The 16,182-nt window shown below is 42.5% G+C and overlaps 1 protein-coding gene across 3 annotated transcripts in view; it reads left to right on the forward strand.

The window, feature by feature from the left end:
- ankrd50 (ankyrin repeat domain 50) overlaps window positions 1-15,886 on the forward strand; it is a 34,140-nt gene extending 18,254 nt beyond the window's left edge. For 2 of the 3 annotated variants that reach the window (XM_084010364.1, XM_084010365.1), the window contains exon 4: window positions 10,319-15,886. In XM_084010364.1, coding sequence (XP_083866490.1) covers window positions 10,319-13,848 — 3,530 coding nt within the window. In that variant the 3' untranslated portion in view covers window positions 13,849-15,886. The remainder of the gene's footprint in view (window positions 1-10,318) is intronic. The other variant, XM_084010366.1, reaches the window with a different exon arrangement.
- Window positions 15,887-16,182: the final 296 nt, after the last annotated feature.

Here is a 16,182-nt window from a genome sequence, read left to right on the forward strand (position 1 = left end):
TTGAGTCATTTCAATCATCAAACCCCTTCATAGCATTTGATCCATCCTAGTGTGTGATCCTTTTATCACACACTAGGCATCACTGAACTGTAATGGCTGCCATCTGCCCAATATTATTTATATTGCATGCTTGTCAAAGTCACTGTTTCTCATGGAGCTAAGTATATGTAGGTGCTATCCTAGTGGTGGCAGAGAGTAAAGCATCTAAGGAGTGCTGGGAGTTTCAGAGTATATTCATGAATAATTATTTGATAAGAGAGAAAATTGACTTTGGTTGGCACCCATCACTGCCCAGTAAGTCCACACACTGACCAGCCGCAACTCTGATATTAAAATTATATTGATGTTTACTGCCTGCAAAAGTGAACCGGTCCATCCCTTGCGCTTCAGTAAGTACATTTACATTTATATTCTACCTTGACGTTTTAGCCCTAGAAGCAGAAGTAACCCGCTTTCCCACATTGTCATGGTGACATCAAGCTGATAAGTCACATAAGGTCACTGCCGTCTGACTCAAAAGGGCTAGAAATATAAATATATGGGTTAGAGAGGTTTGTTTTGAGATTAACAGTGTTTTCATTGTTCAGAATTCAGTATTGAATCAGCTCACTAGTAACTTTATTTAAAACGATTGGCATTGAAAGACACAAAACTCTTGAATGGGTTTTTCCTCGTCTCTCTGTCCTCTCATTTCCTGTCATCTCTTCACGGACGGCCTTCAAATAAAATCCTAAAATGCCCCGGACAATAATTGGATGTATATAGTACCGAAAGAGGAGACGAAAGACTTCATCAGATTCTTTATCTCTTATCCAATCGGCTATCGGAACAAGGTTCTATTCGAGGTGAAGTAACATGCGTTAAGATCTGAGATAATCAACGTGAGCAGAGTATTGCCACTCAAGCTCTCCTCACGCGTGGAAGCATGTCATGACTAATTTGCAAATACAGTAGGACGTAGATGGCAGAGATACAGCACAGTTTAGAGGAAACACGAAACTAATCCTTGTGCAAGCAGTGTTTCTGATTTTGAGTGAAAAGCCAACATGACTGAGGGACGAGGAAGGATGGAGAAGGCATGGATTTGTCAACTGCAGTGCCAGTAGTTATAATAATATAGTATCAGTGTGCTACTGGAGCCGTGAAGCATAACAGCTCCCCTTAAACAACCACATTCCTGCTCGGCACTGTTATAGCAACTTCAATTAGATTGATTCCCACTGTCATAAAACACAATATTATTTTCATTCTTTTTCAATTTTACTCTAAGCTCTTCAAGTTGGTCACAGGGGGCACTTGGCAGGCATCGGGGCTGTACCAGCACGGAACTTGGAAAATAGCCCCCCCACCCACACACACATAAAAGCCCCTCTTAGTTATGAATCACAGCTGTAATTAAGATGGTTATATTCCTGGCTCAGTCTGAGGAATGTCACAGGCGCATGTGGCCACTTTGAGAAGACACTCATCCTGTGAGGCATTTTGATGCAGGGTTTACTCATATCCTTCCTAAGATGACACATGTGATCTCTGTTTTTTGTTTTTAACCCAAAAGTAATCAGCGGGTCATCTTCCATACCCCACAGTATTATAAGTAAGGCATTGCAAATTCCACAGCTATTGTAAAATAAAAGCTACACTTTCAGGAAATGATGAGGCTCTGGGGTGGGTCTGTGTTTTTGTTTCCTGTATTTGCGTCTCTTTGGAGGGAGGGTAGCCCACCCTAGCACTTGAACCACATCTTCCACCTCCACTCTGCCCACCGTGAATGGTGCTTTCTTTTACCCAGTCCGCAGAGAGACGGAACTGATTTACCACCAATGATCACAAATGAAAAGAGCAGCCCTGTTTAAACTATGTGCCCTCCTCCACCACTCTGAGCAGCCCTTTGTCCCCGCAGGCCTGCGGGCGAATCCGACACATGGCACGGACGTTCTTCCGTTAAAAAAGGTCAAGAAAACTCTTAACATCTCCCTGGATGTTTTTTTTTGCATACTTTCTTTTCAGTCAAATGTGAGACCTCACTGGAGGGGACAGCGAGATCATCTGGCCGACTGACAACACAAACACAGTCGTAAAAAGCAGTGAGGGCGGTTTATTTCTTCTGGGCTGTGGCATGCTCCCTGAAGACAGACAAAGATGGCTATGCCTTCTGAGTTGCCAGTAAATTACATTTTGCTGTATCATTTAGACAGTTGGATGTTTGGGGGTACGAATGTAACGGATGCATTTGAAACTTAACTATGAAAATAAAATAAAAGTTTTATGAGAGGCTCTCTTTAAACTGAAAATTCAAATTTTGGTTGTGCTGCGGCCTTCATCAGAGACACTGAACTGCACGACACTAAACCAAAGAGCCCATTGGATGGATGCCTCCTGCCACAAAACATGATAAAAGCCCTCTCTGTCCCCTCTTCTTTGGAGTTTTCAGTATTGATTGTCTCTGTGCCTCGACGCCTGGGCAACGAGAGCTAGGACAACATATTTAATTAACCTAGCCCCTCCCCTCCCCATTCCTTGAAATTGGCTTACACAGACAAGCTGATTTATGTCCATGCTCATGTATGAGATGTCGTCTGTGAGGCTGCATGTCGAGCCTCACTTTGGATGAGCCGGAGACCGTAATCCTCGCTGAATACTGTAATTTACCACCATGCAGTCTGACAGCCGGGCAAATTACAGGTCTACCGTGTCTGTATCTATAACACCTTGGGTGCTCCGCTGCAGTAACACGACTCTGAACATGGCGGACGAACTGGCTGGCCTCTTTGCTCCTGAGGTGATGCCCTTTGGTATGTGGCATGCCCCTGCCACATTTTTATAGACTGAAGGCTGTAGTACAGAGCACGACTTGTCAGTTTTTGATTTAATTGAAGGGTATTTGAATTCAGTCTTAATTCAACTTTAGCTGGAGTTGCTGCAGGGTTAAGGACTTTAAAGTGAAGATGTTTCTATTTTACCACAGTGCCACTTGACCTGCATGCCAAGGATGACTTTGCAAGTACCTGATTCCACAGCAAGCAGCCTCTCCTCGGGCTGAAAAACTGTTGTGTGATCATTTCCCTGTGAAAGCCTTCCAAAATGTTTGCAGCCCTTCCTGGCACTGTGTGAGATAATGGCTTGTATGACTGACATGCTTGACTTAGTAGTTTCTTGAGCAGGTGAATGGAAACATGTGCTGGTGGGATGAAATGAGGTCACCAGGAGGTCAGCGGTGTAATGACCCAAAACACAGGCCGAGATTGAAGAAATGTGATCCTGTGTGGAGCAGGGAACTCCCAGCACTGCAAGGGCTTACTGCCATCATGTAGACTTAAGACGTGTGACTTCAGAAGCAAAGTGGTTATTTTAGGTTGGCAAGTGGGCATTTTTTTTAAATGCCACTTTAAGTAGAACAGGTTTTTATAGTACTTGGGATCACGGGACTTATTTAGCACAAACACAAACTTTTAAACTTAAGCAGAAAAGAGAGAGGAAAAAACAGGGATTATTGTCTATGCAAGCCCTCCTCTTTCCCTGATTACAGTAATTGATAAATAGACAGTTTGAATGAAGTTATACTATTTATGAACCCTCGGTGCTGTTTGTTTGGTATCTTGGTTTAGTTTATTTATTTGGAATCTCTTCACTTGGATGACATTTCCAGTTATCTGTGCAGGTGCAAGGAGCTCCATGATATATAGTTACAACTCTCTTGGAGAGAGATCCATTATTGGATGCAGTGAGCGAAGGCATCCACATGTGACCAGGTGCACATCCTCATGACTCAGTCTCTTGGCAACGTCCTAATGAGTTCCTGTCATTCAAAACCAAGTACAGCAACGTTTTTGTCTTTGGTTGTTAGAAAAAATAACATCACTGCCCGTGTGTTAGAATCTGAATAGACGATCGTGTGATTGATGCTTTATTCTTTGTTCAGGTGGTTTCATAGGTTCATCAGAATGAACCTCAAAAACTGAGCCCTGCTGTGAAGCCTCTTTCATGCAGGGAGAGAGATAAAATGCATTTTAAGATATTATCTCTTATGCACAAAACATTTCACTAAACTAGGAAACACAGATTGAATGTGAACGGTGGTCATGAGCCCAATCTTGTATGTAGCAAGAGGGATAACAAATGAGCTTATAATACTACTACTACTACTACTACTACTACTACTACTACTACTACTACTACTACTACTACTACTACTACTAATAATAATAATAATCTGACATACAGCCTCACATTTATTCTAACATTAATTCTTGCAAACTACATGAATGAATAAATGTAAGTTTATATAGAAATATAAGTGTTTTAAGCAAAACTACATATTTTTTTGAGCAAATGGGAATTAAACCAGTGCCAATTTATTACTATCACAAAACGTATCTTTTTAGTCGCAGATTGGATCAGCAAGTAGAGAAATTATAACTTTTAGAGATGCCCTGATCAAATGTTTTTTTTCTGTTGAAACATTTGTTTTTTTGTTACAGCAGCTGGTAAACAAGGCTCCAGACTATTTATTTCACCACCATCCTGAAAAATAATCCTTCCCAAAGTCACTGTAAACCGTCAAAGATTATTAACGTTATCCTTTTACTTTTTATAATCATCTATCGTGGTTATTTGCATGGAAACACAAAAATTCAATAGATTGATTAGATTTTTTTTTATTGATTTAAAAAATATAATTTGCTTCACACAATGATGTTTGTTTGTTACTGTGTAATGAATTTGCCGTTCACCTGACGGGGGGTCCGTACCGATTCACTAAGCTCCGTCACACCACTTATTTTATCATAAAACCGGCACCAGATTTCTCTATCAATAACATGATTAAAGCGATGTGAAAATGTATCGGCGTCTTCACATTTGGAGCGGTGCCAAGTATCCCTCGCACGCATGATGGTCATTAATTAAGACTTCAATGACTCGATACGTTTTCAAAACCATCAGCAGATTGAGTCAACATAAAACACTCTTCTCTCTAGCTGTCATGACTGTTTTGACTCAGCACTGATCGCTCTCCCTTGGTGAGAAGGATTGGGAGAGCAAGCAGCTCATTCTGTAAATGTCCTGTCAAGTCTGAATGAAGCCACGAGGAACGTTAACGTAAAAGTCACCTAGGGCCGATGACTAAATGGCGTCACTTTAAAAAGATGGATGAAGCCGGCAATGTTCCATGTTCCAAAAGGCTTCAGCGTGTTCAACATAGTGCTGCTCACTCCACCCCTCACCTTGTTGGCACCGTTCGGTTGCACCACAACAGGTTTGACTGGAAATCCTCTCACATCCTTGTTTTGAAATAGAGCAGGATGCCTGTTAGGGCAGGAGTGTTTTCATGTGCTTTGCCTTGGGCGTAACATAAATTAATTATGAAAGCGTAATCATTTCAGTGTCTCGCCTGGTGGTCGTTTAGTATGGCAGGAAATATACAGTACAGGTAAAATGCAGCTGCTAATTTCAAATGATTTTCTCCTGCGACAGTGGAATTAGTGCCCCATTAGAGTCAAAGCTTCTCAGTGCCTGGCGTTGTCTTCTCACACTTGTGAATAATCCACATTTTTACGGGGTAACTAGAATGTTATGTTATTTCCATCCATCTGTTGGAGGAGAAATTAAAGAGTGTATATAATCAAACAAGGAATCGTGTTCATCAAAGATTAAATAGCAGCGCATTTTTCAAAGGACTGTTGTTTCCAGACCGTTGGAGCTGACTCATCCACATACTTGTGTTTAGGAGTTTGGCGCGCTCATGTTTTTTGGAGCGCGGAACGCTGCAGCTGTCGAGCAGACGTTTGTCGAGCGCAGGTTTACTGGAGAGCCCGAGGAGAGGGCAGCGAGGCTTGGGTTTCTGTTTTCTTTATGGATCAGATGACCTAAGATGGTGTCTCACAGAAGAACATGGCCAATTGGAGACACTGCTGTTCTGAAACCACCGGTTGATGAGCTCGGACCTGTAATTTCTCCACACGCATGCACACACGCTGCCTCATTTGTCATCTGAAAAATTAATCTACAAGGCAAACAGTCCCTCTTTTGTATGCGGGGCTCTCTCTCTTGTGACTGGTATCCAGTTCTGTAACGAGCAGCAGCTGGCTCAGGGGCCTGTACTCGGGGAGCTGCATCCCTCACACCAATGAATGTGTCATTTGTTGCTTGTTTAGCAGCCACTTTTGTTCAGACCCTGAACCATCCTCTCTCACACACATAAATAGCCTGGACACACACAATACTCGGCTACAGTTTGTATAGCCCACTTATAATCGTGCAAAAGCTAGACCTTCATGACTCTTGGGTTGTTGGAAAGAATGAAAATGGTTCTTGGAAGGCATCGGAACATTTGTAGCCAGTGAAAGTTCTTGCATTCTTGTGTAGTACTTAATAGTAGTTCCTGTTACACCACAGTCATCAAATGCAGGTTGGACGACTTTCCTGCTGTGGTTGTTTTAGTGCTTTATCTGCAGGAGTGGGCCAGTAATAATGCCATGACTTCACAGTTGACATCCAAACTGTATGAAGTGATGTCTACTGATGAGTGAAGTGGAAATTGTAGGTCATCTTCCACTATGTGCAGCAACTGAAAAAAAACATCTTTTTTTGTGTTCTGACTGAAGGCTGTTGCCTCTTCCATTATTTTATTTCTTGCCTATAGAAATCCTTTTTTTTTAATCCAGGCAGCGCAGGCTGCAGTCAAATGTCTGTCTCCTCCTCCAGCTTTCCAAGTCACTGTATCTTCATAATTGGCGTGTCAGCGACCGTGGAATGTTGGAGAAAGTGTTTATCATAAACTAGAACACAGAAGCACATTTTTGTTCCCCTGAGATAATATTCATGATAGAGTAACATCTCCAGCATTTGGCTGAAATGCACACGCACTGTTTTTCTTAGTCGCCTCCGTGAATAGAACAAATCAATGCCAAGACAAAATATTAAATATTGCACTTTGCTGAAGTCAAAGGCTGGGTGAAAATAGTTTTTCCTTTTTGTCCTTGTTTTTCCCCTGTCAATGGCCTCTTCCCTCCCCCTATCAGCCAGTGGGTTTCCTGTCCCAACTGGAGCAAAACCAGAATGTCCAAAGAAGGAATGGGGTCCAGAAGGAGTAGGAGGACCAGTCCGTGACCTCAGGGAGTCACGCACGCTAGGCAGTGGATCATACTGGGCATCAGATGTCTGCCTTGAAACATATCTTAAAAAAGCAAATTTGGTAGTAGGTGCCCGTGTGGATGGAGGCACTTGTGATTGTGCATTAGAGGGAAGCATGTGCACCAGCTAGTTTGCCCTTTAGAACAAGAATGCACTTTAGGAACATGTGGTGCCTTGATACAAAGCTCATAATGACCCCTTACACTTCTTCCCATTGTCAAAATGAGCAATCGGACAGGTTTTTGGAGTAAAGATTTGAAGTGGACAAAACATTTTTAATGGTTTTAAAAGTACTTGAGTTTTTTTGTACTTACCTACAGCTACTATATGTGCTTGCCTTGTATCTGTCTCTTGTAATGTCCATGACTGCTCCAAGACGAGAGTTGGAACTGGTACAGGGGGTCATGGAGCCAGAGAAAAGAGGGTGAACGGAGGGGGGGAATACACACAGTCACTTGAAACAAAGACGGACTGAATGTGGGTTAGGGTCATTGAGTTTTTGTAATGCATGAACAAGTACATGGTGTAATGCTGGAGAATTATATTTTACAAGTTTATTGATTTAAAATGTTTGCACAGCTGCCCCTATATCATACATTTATTGACATGAATACTCGGCATATATATTTTCATATATTTTCTCATGAATACACTCTCAGTAACACCTTGTGGGAGCTTCCTAAATTTTAAATAGACATGAACCGTGACTCAAGGACTGGTTAGATTTTGGTGGTCAAAGATCTCAAGCCTGTCTCATTCTTGCGATGTGTAACGCGTAACGTCTTGAGCAAATTCTTCATAGTAGGAAGAAACGTCCAAGTGGACTCAAAGACGAACTGATTAGAATTTAGTGTTCAAAGGTCAAGGTCACTGTGACCTCACAAATAACATTTTTGCCCATAACTCAAGAATGTATGCTCATGACAATTTCACACAATTGTCTAGTTCGATCAAAAATGAATTAATGACATTTTGGACAGCATTGGATGTCAACTGCAACTTGACTCTTTGGCTGAGGAATACCACAGATATTAACCTGTATATCCATGTAATCCCCATGCCAATACAGTTAAAACTTACTCCCTACTTGTCCAGTGTCTGGCAACTATATCACAAAACATGGTAGGTAATGGCAAGTAATTTCCCACAACAAAGTCAAAGTCAACAAAGAGTGTGATTTATTAGAATCAAAATCAGTGCGTCTCTGATACTTATTTTCTGCAATGCACCTTTGGATGCAGTTACATATAGTCAGTATCGGTATGCAGTGTGAATGTTTTAATTTAATCAGCTTTATCACAGCATGAAATACAACAAAGTCCTCAAGGACAAAGCAAAATACGATTTATTGTGAGGCGCAGTTAGCAGAGGTGTGCTTATCTTAAACAAACTCTGCAGCAGATGATAAAGAAAACCCATCGCTCCTTCTGTTTACAGGGATCCGTTGTCCCAACTGTCGGCTCCTGCTTTGGAACTCTTGTTAAACTCAACAGGTCTGTTATCCGCCTTCCAGGTGTGGTTAGCACTGGCCCTGTGTGGAGTAAGATTTCACAGGCCTTTCTACCCACACAATAGCAGTCAGCTGAACAGAGCACTGCCCCTGGCTGAGTGGCAACAGTCATATTCATATTATGTACAAGGAAACGTGTTGCGTAATCAACACAGTGAGCTGTTACAGATAAAGCGCCCGTGCAGAGTTCAGATCAATTATTTTCAACAAAAATCTCTTCAGAGTAGTTTCCTGTCAGTACATGAAGTGTTCAGTCAGTGATGGGATACAATAATAAGATTTAATTGCTGTACTATGAAAAGGTTGATGTTAATATGTCACGTGTTCTGGGCACTTTTCTGAGGGAGAAACATGCAACTGTTGCATTTTCCCATAGTTGGTGCTCTGTTCGTCATTGTGAAATACAGTGTGTCAATAACACTGAGCCTCCGGGGACTTTTCTCCCTGTCCCAGTAACCCCGAGAACCATGGGAACTGTAGATATAAGTATGCAGAAATGCTCTCCTTGCCCTCTGGCTGGAGGCAGCAAAGACTATGAACAGATTGTTTTAACATGGAGGAAAGTTCACTTCATGCTCATTAGCAAGGCCATTATGGGGCCATTTGTCCACGTCCCAGAGAGGAATTCCCATTAAAGATCATTCATTAAGACCCACTGTGATAATTTCTAAAGGTCTGTGCTGGGAGCATGTAGCACGATAATAAGTGAGGCACCGGAGGGATGTTTTACAGACCACTGATGTGCAGCAGGCATATAAATGATACATCCCATGCTCTACTACATTTTGATTCTTGTAAATATTCAGCCCTGATCACACATTTGTTTTGTATTATTTTTGTAATATGTATTGGCTTTCTGCTAAGATTGGTGCTTTCCCTTGCGGTTTTCTTTTGATCAGTATTAAATGAAATGCAATAAATGGATACGCAACAGCACCGTGTATTCTAATATAATAACATTATTTCAGTCATGTTCTCACTCAAATAGTTGCTGTTTTCATTCTCACCCAGGCACACTTAGTAATATGGGGTCAGTTCAGTCTCATTAATAATGAATGCACAGAGAAGGATTCACAAATGTATTTTGTGATTTATATATAAATGACTCTTCTCACAAATACATTTCAATAGACACACAAATGGATATTGGTATGTAAAAATGTTTTTGTAAAAAAATCCATAAACAAAAATAAGGTTCACAAACACATTTCTGATCCACACACAAATGTGTCTTGTTTTAAATAAATGTAATATAAATCCATAAATATATGAATTAAAACTGGTCTGTATTTGTGTGTGGACTTTTGAGACTCTCCTACAAGGCTGGATTCACGAATGCATTTTTTCAAGGAACTCTGTAGCCAATCGGATGCCTCCCTCGTTTTCAGCCAATCACACGACTGCATTCCCATGAGGGGTACCTTACCATGACCAGAGCACAGCCTTTTCTCTCAAGATCAAATACTGGGTGTGGTCTCAGGGTCAGACATAATATAATGACTAAGTAGGACTGTAGAGGCGATAACACTACACATCATCAACCATGATTTCTACAATCACTGACACAACGTCTTTTCATATTTTTCACATACTGGCTAAGTTATATTTGAAGTGTCTTATTACACATATTATCCATTTGTCATCAGACTCTGCTAATATCTATTTCTTCTCTTACAGGATTCCGCAAAATCAGCCTAGATGATCTGCGCAAGGCCTACATCGTTAAGGATGTGCAACAGTACATCCTTCACAGACTGGACCAGGAGGAGGCTCTGAGGCAGCACCTGACCAAGGAGACAGCCGAGATGCTCAACCAACTCCACATCAAAAGCAGTGGCTGCTTCCTTTACCTGGAGCGTGTGCTGGATGGCGTGGTGGAGAACTTTATCATGCTCCGCGAGATCCGGGACATCCCTGGCACCCTCAACGGCCTCTACCTGTGGCTCTGCCAGAGACTATTTGTCAGAAAACAGTTTGCCAAAGTCCAGCCAATCCTTAATGTCATCCTGGCAACGTGCAGGCCACTTTCGATCAAGGAGCTGTACCATGCTGTCTGGACCAAAAACATGACACTGACTATGGAAGAGTTTCAGAAAAAGATGGACATTCTCTCCAAGTTGTTGGTTGATGGCCTTGGGAGTACTAAAATCCTTTTTCACTACAGTTTTGCAGAGTGGCTACTAGATGTTAAGCATTGCACCCAGAAGTACTTGTGCAACGCAGCAGAGGGACATAGGATGTTGGCGATGAGTTACACTTGCCGGGCAAAGCAGCTCAAACCACTGGAAGTGCAGGAATTTGCACTTCATCTTGTTAATTCCAACCTGCAGATTGAGCCATTTAATCTGGCTCTTTGGATGGTTTGGAATGGAACTCCTGCTAAAGACTCTCTGACCACCTCCATACCAAGAGAACAGGAGGTTCTGCAACTTCTGGTCAAAGCTGGAGCTCATGTAAACAATGAAGACGACCACGCATCATGTATTGTACAACAGGCCCTGGAAAGAGAGGACTCAATACGGACATTACTTGACAATGGATCATCTGTCAACCAGTGTGACGCCAGTGGAAGAACTCTGCTGGCTAACGCTGCATACAGTGGAAACCTTGATGTGGTCAACTTGCTAATTTCTAGAGGGGCAAACATGGAGCTAGAAGACAACCACGGACAAACGGCACTTACTCTTGCTGCGAGACAAGGCCATACCAAAGTGGTCAACTGTTTAATTGGCTGCGAGGCCACCATCAATCACACAGATCATGATGGATGGACGGCCCTGCGCTCAGCAGCTTGGGGTGGTCATTCAGAGGTAGTATCCGCTCTGCTTTACGCTGGTGCCAAAGTGGACTGCGCTGATGCTGATGGCAGAACCGCTTTGAGAGCTGCTGCTTGGGGAGGTCACGAAGACATAGTGTTGAACCTTCTTCAGCACGGGGCCGAGGTCAACAAGGCAGACAATGAAGGAAGGACAGCTCTCATTGCCGCAGCATACATGGGACACCGAGAGATCGTTGAGCACCTCTTGGACCACGGGGCTGAAGTGAATCATGAAGATGTGGATGGAAGGACTGCCCTCTCAGTTGCTGCTCTCTGTGTTCCTGCAAGTAAAGGCCATGCATCTGTTGTGAGCCTCCTGATTGAAAGGGGAGCAGAGGTTGACCACTGTGATAAAGACTGCATGACTCCACTCCTTGTGGCTGGCTATGAAGGACATGTCGATGTAGTTGATCTGCTTTTGGAAGGTGGTGCTGATGTAGATCACACAGACAACAATGGTCGCACCCCTCTTCTTGCTGCTGCATCAATGGGCCACGCCTCTGTTGTTAATACGTTACTTTTCTGGGGGGCTGCTGTTGATAGCATCGACAGTGAGGGAAGGACTGTGCTGAGCATTGCATCTGCTCAGGGTAATGTGGAAGTGGTCAGAACTCTGCTGGACAGAGGTTTGGATGAGAACCACAGGGACGATGCAGGCTGGACCCCGCTACACATGGCTTCCTTTGAGGGCCACCGCCAAGTGTGCGATGCCCTTATTGAGCAAGGCGCTCGTTGTACAGAGGTTGATAATGATGGTAGAATACCGCTGATATTAGCTGCACAAGAGGGACATTATGACTGTGTGCAAATTCTTCTGGAAAACAAGTCATGCATTGACGAGAGGGGATATGATGGGAGGAATCCTCTCAGGGTGGCATCACTGGAAGGCCACAGGGACATTGTTGAACTGCTGCTGAGCCATGGTGCTGATATAGATCACAAAGACGCTGACGGACGCCCAACACTCTACATATTGGCACTTGAAAATCAGCTGGCCATGGCAGAGTACTTTCTTGAAAATGGAGCAAATGTTGAAGCTTTTGACACAGAGGGCAGAACGGCCCTCCATGTGTCCTGCTGGCAAGGGCATGTCGAAATGGTGAGGCTGCTGATTAACTATCATGCTGATGTGAATGCCTGTGACAATGAGAAGCGATCTGCCCTGCAGTCTGCGGCATGGCAAGGGCACACAAAAGTTGTGCACTTTTTGATAGAGAATGGAACACATGTGGATCATACATGTAACCAGGGAGCAACAGCACTAGGTATAGCTGCACAAGAGGGTCACATTGATGTTGTGCAAATACTTCTCGAAAATGGCGCAGATCCCAACCATGCTGATCAGTTCGGACGCACAGCAATGAGAGTGGCGGCGAAAGGTGGCCATTCAATGATCATCAAACTCCTGGAAAAGTATGGGGGCACAACTCTAAATGGTTGCAATCCCTCCCCAGTACACACCATGGAGGAAAAAACACCCCTGACCGTGACTGGTAAAATGCAGTCCCTCACCATTAAATCAAGCAGCTCTGGCAGCACCGGGGCAGGAGATATGCAGTCGTCTGGACGTGGTCTCCCCAACGGGCCTGTCCATGCCTTCAGTTCACCATCAGAATCTCCTGATTCCACAGTAGATAGACAGAAATCCTCCCTTTCAAATAATTCCCTCAAAAGTTCAAAGAACTCCTCCTTGAGAACCACATCATCCACAGCCACAGCCCAGACTGTGCCGATCGACAGCTTTCATGGACTGACATTTACAGAACAAATCCAACAGCACTCACTGCCTCGTAGCCGGAGCAGACAGTCTATTGTGTCCCCCTCCTCCACGACTAAGTCCATTGGTCAGCAGCCATCATCTCCATCCAATGACTTTGACTGGTCTCAGTTAAAATCTGGTCTCAAGTCAACAAAGGGAAGCAAGAATGGGACATCCAACAGTAAAGGAGCACTGGGAGATAAGAAAAAAGTCAAGAACAGCGGATCAACCCAAGGTCAGGTTCTGGAATATGAGATGAAACAGTTTGACAAGAGGATTGCTCTCAACAAGTCCGTAGCGAACATTTCAGTGAAGGATCCCCATTGCAAGATCATGATTGGTGGGTCAATTCGGCAGGAAAGGGGGCAAAGCCAAGATCAATTATTTCAGCAGAGCTGTGCTGAGAAGAAGAGGAATGGCATCATGACCAACCCAAACTATCATCTACAGGGTAATCAAGTTTTCCTGAGTAGGGTATCAGTTCCTCGGACTGTACAGAACAGAGGCCACCAGGATGTTCTAGAGAACTATCCCATAGGGGAAACCGAGCTAAGCCTTAAACAAGCCCTGAAACTGCAGATTGAAGGATCAGACCCCGGGTTTAACTACAAAAAAGAGACTCCGTTATAGCTGGTAAGAGATGCTTTTCAAAATAGTCTTAGTTTGTGCTCTTGGTGAAACACATCAAGCATTTCAAAGTTGAAATTGAGGTTCACTTAGACAAGACTTTGGCTTGTCTCTTCATTTACCGTGGCTAATAATTGATTTGAACTCGATTGCACTCAACAAAATCATCATTGGTTGGTTTTAATCAGACTTGCATGAAGAATGCCACAATCTGGATAAGCAGACCTTCTTTTCCTCCCAAACAAAACATTCACGCAAATTATCCCTGTACCGTTTCAGATGTCTTTAATGCCATTCGTCATGCAGACATTGGAGGGAATGTGCCAAAGCAACTGTTTTCATCTACATACAAATACTATTTTTTTTCCTTAAGCGGGAGGCCTCAAAATAATACCTAGGGACGAATGTTGACTGCTGCCTAAGGCTTATGTGAACTGATACATCAATGTGCCTACATCTGTTACAGCCTCCTTCATGTATTCATGCAAACTATCATTTTAATTTAATGTAATGCTATTTAATAAACAGTGTATGCACTTTTAAAAGAGTAAAATGACAGACATGCATTTGTTCTATTCACTTTGTATCCCATCCATGTTTTATCAACGTAATTGTTTGAGAGAAACATACCAATGCCTTTTTTTTTTAATTATTGTTATTTTATATTATGTTTGTTCTGTCTACTTTTTTCACACTGACAGCAATGTACCACTGAGTACATTGTCACAAGACCAGAGGACATAACAGTAACTGATGCTTTGGTATGAATTTAAGCGCATTGATAGTCTGCCTCTCTAGAGACCCCAAATAATCTGTGTTAACCTTGGATCAGTGTGCTAAACCTATGTTGTGTGTGATATGTTAATAGCTATGGCAATTTACTTAACAAGTATATACAAGCGTATTTATTTTTGGAAAAAAAGCCACTTTTGCTGCATTTTGTGTTGCATTACGCTCTACCATGGTGCTGTGTTCAGAAGTTGCCTGCAGTTATTTTGGAGTCCCAATTCTGTTGGTTTTGTGCGTTTGTGTATTATTAAAAAATATCTAAGGAAGAGGGAAGTTGAAAATGTAAAAAAAAAAAAAAGTTAATTTTGTCCCTATGGGATTTCTCAGTTGCTCGTGTTATTATTTTGTGTAAAACTATTTAAATAACCCATTGTGTACCGTCAGCAAAAGTGTGGTGCTAAATGCAGCGATTTCAAGTGAAAGCAGTAATTTAAAAAAAAAAGCATCTGTCCGCAGAGATATATGTATATCCTACTGCAATGCAAGAAACAAAATCCAAGCTTTGTTTCCTTCTTGCCATGTGGTTCTTATCCAGTAATTCCTGCTGGGTTTTTTTCAGGGGCATGGCACAAAAACGGCTCAAAAGGGTTCAGCCATTAAGACAACTCATAGCTGTGAATGATATTGTTTGAAATGCAGAGCTGTAAAGCCAAAGTTGAAACAACATAACTCTGTCCCACCTCCTCCCTGTGAGAAGCTGAGTATCGATTCAACCGGACTTAATCCCGCGAGAGACGGAGGGGAGGAGGTGCTCGACTGTGACGTTGAGGGAGCTGAAACATCTGTTTCTCATGAACTGCGTGGAGCTGCGTTAGCGTTTACAGGCTGTGTCATATTTTTGCAGGCTTTTCATATTGTTAACAGTGAGCTATTTTTGCCAAGAAATGGGATTGGAGGGAGTAGAAACCTATCGCATGCACAAACACTTATAAGCCCTAGTGGAAGCTCTCAGCTCTTCAGTACTACAGTAGTTCAAACGTATGCCAGGAAGGGTCAATGGAAGGATTCAAGGCAGGATCGGGTCTAGGAACAGTGTTGGAAAAACATACTGTATAGTCTTATTAAGCAGTTATCTTGTTTGTCTTGACTGTGTTTTGTCCGTCAACTTTGATTTGACTGTCAGTGATTGGATTGTAAATAGCTTAACATGTACATTCAACTGTCATTTAAAAAGAATTCCTGTATTATACGAAGTGGAATTTTCTGATGTATATTAAAGTGCTTAATAAACATATTTGCTTTACTGCTGAAAAATCAACCTTTTGCTAATTTCTTCAACAAAATACACTTGACTGAGGAATGCAATATAAGATATGGCAGTCCAAAGCCTTATCACTGTTGAGGCAGGAGGGCATTTGAATAATTATGTCTGGAATCTGAAGTTATACTGAAGGTGATTTTTTACTTCTTTGTCCTTCTGAGTTGAAGTGCCAAAAATTCTTAAGTCCAAGGCCGACTAATTGATGTGTCTGTAACGGAAAGCTGCGTAAGCACTGACACTCCATTTACTTTGAAGATTGATAGTAAAATTGACAGCAACAATCTGTG

Source organism: Eutrigla gurnardus (genome assembly GCF_963514095.1).
Source record: "Eutrigla gurnardus genome assembly, chromosome: 5".
Taxonomy (NCBI): Eukaryota; Metazoa; Chordata; class Actinopteri; order Perciformes; family Triglidae; genus Eutrigla; species Eutrigla gurnardus.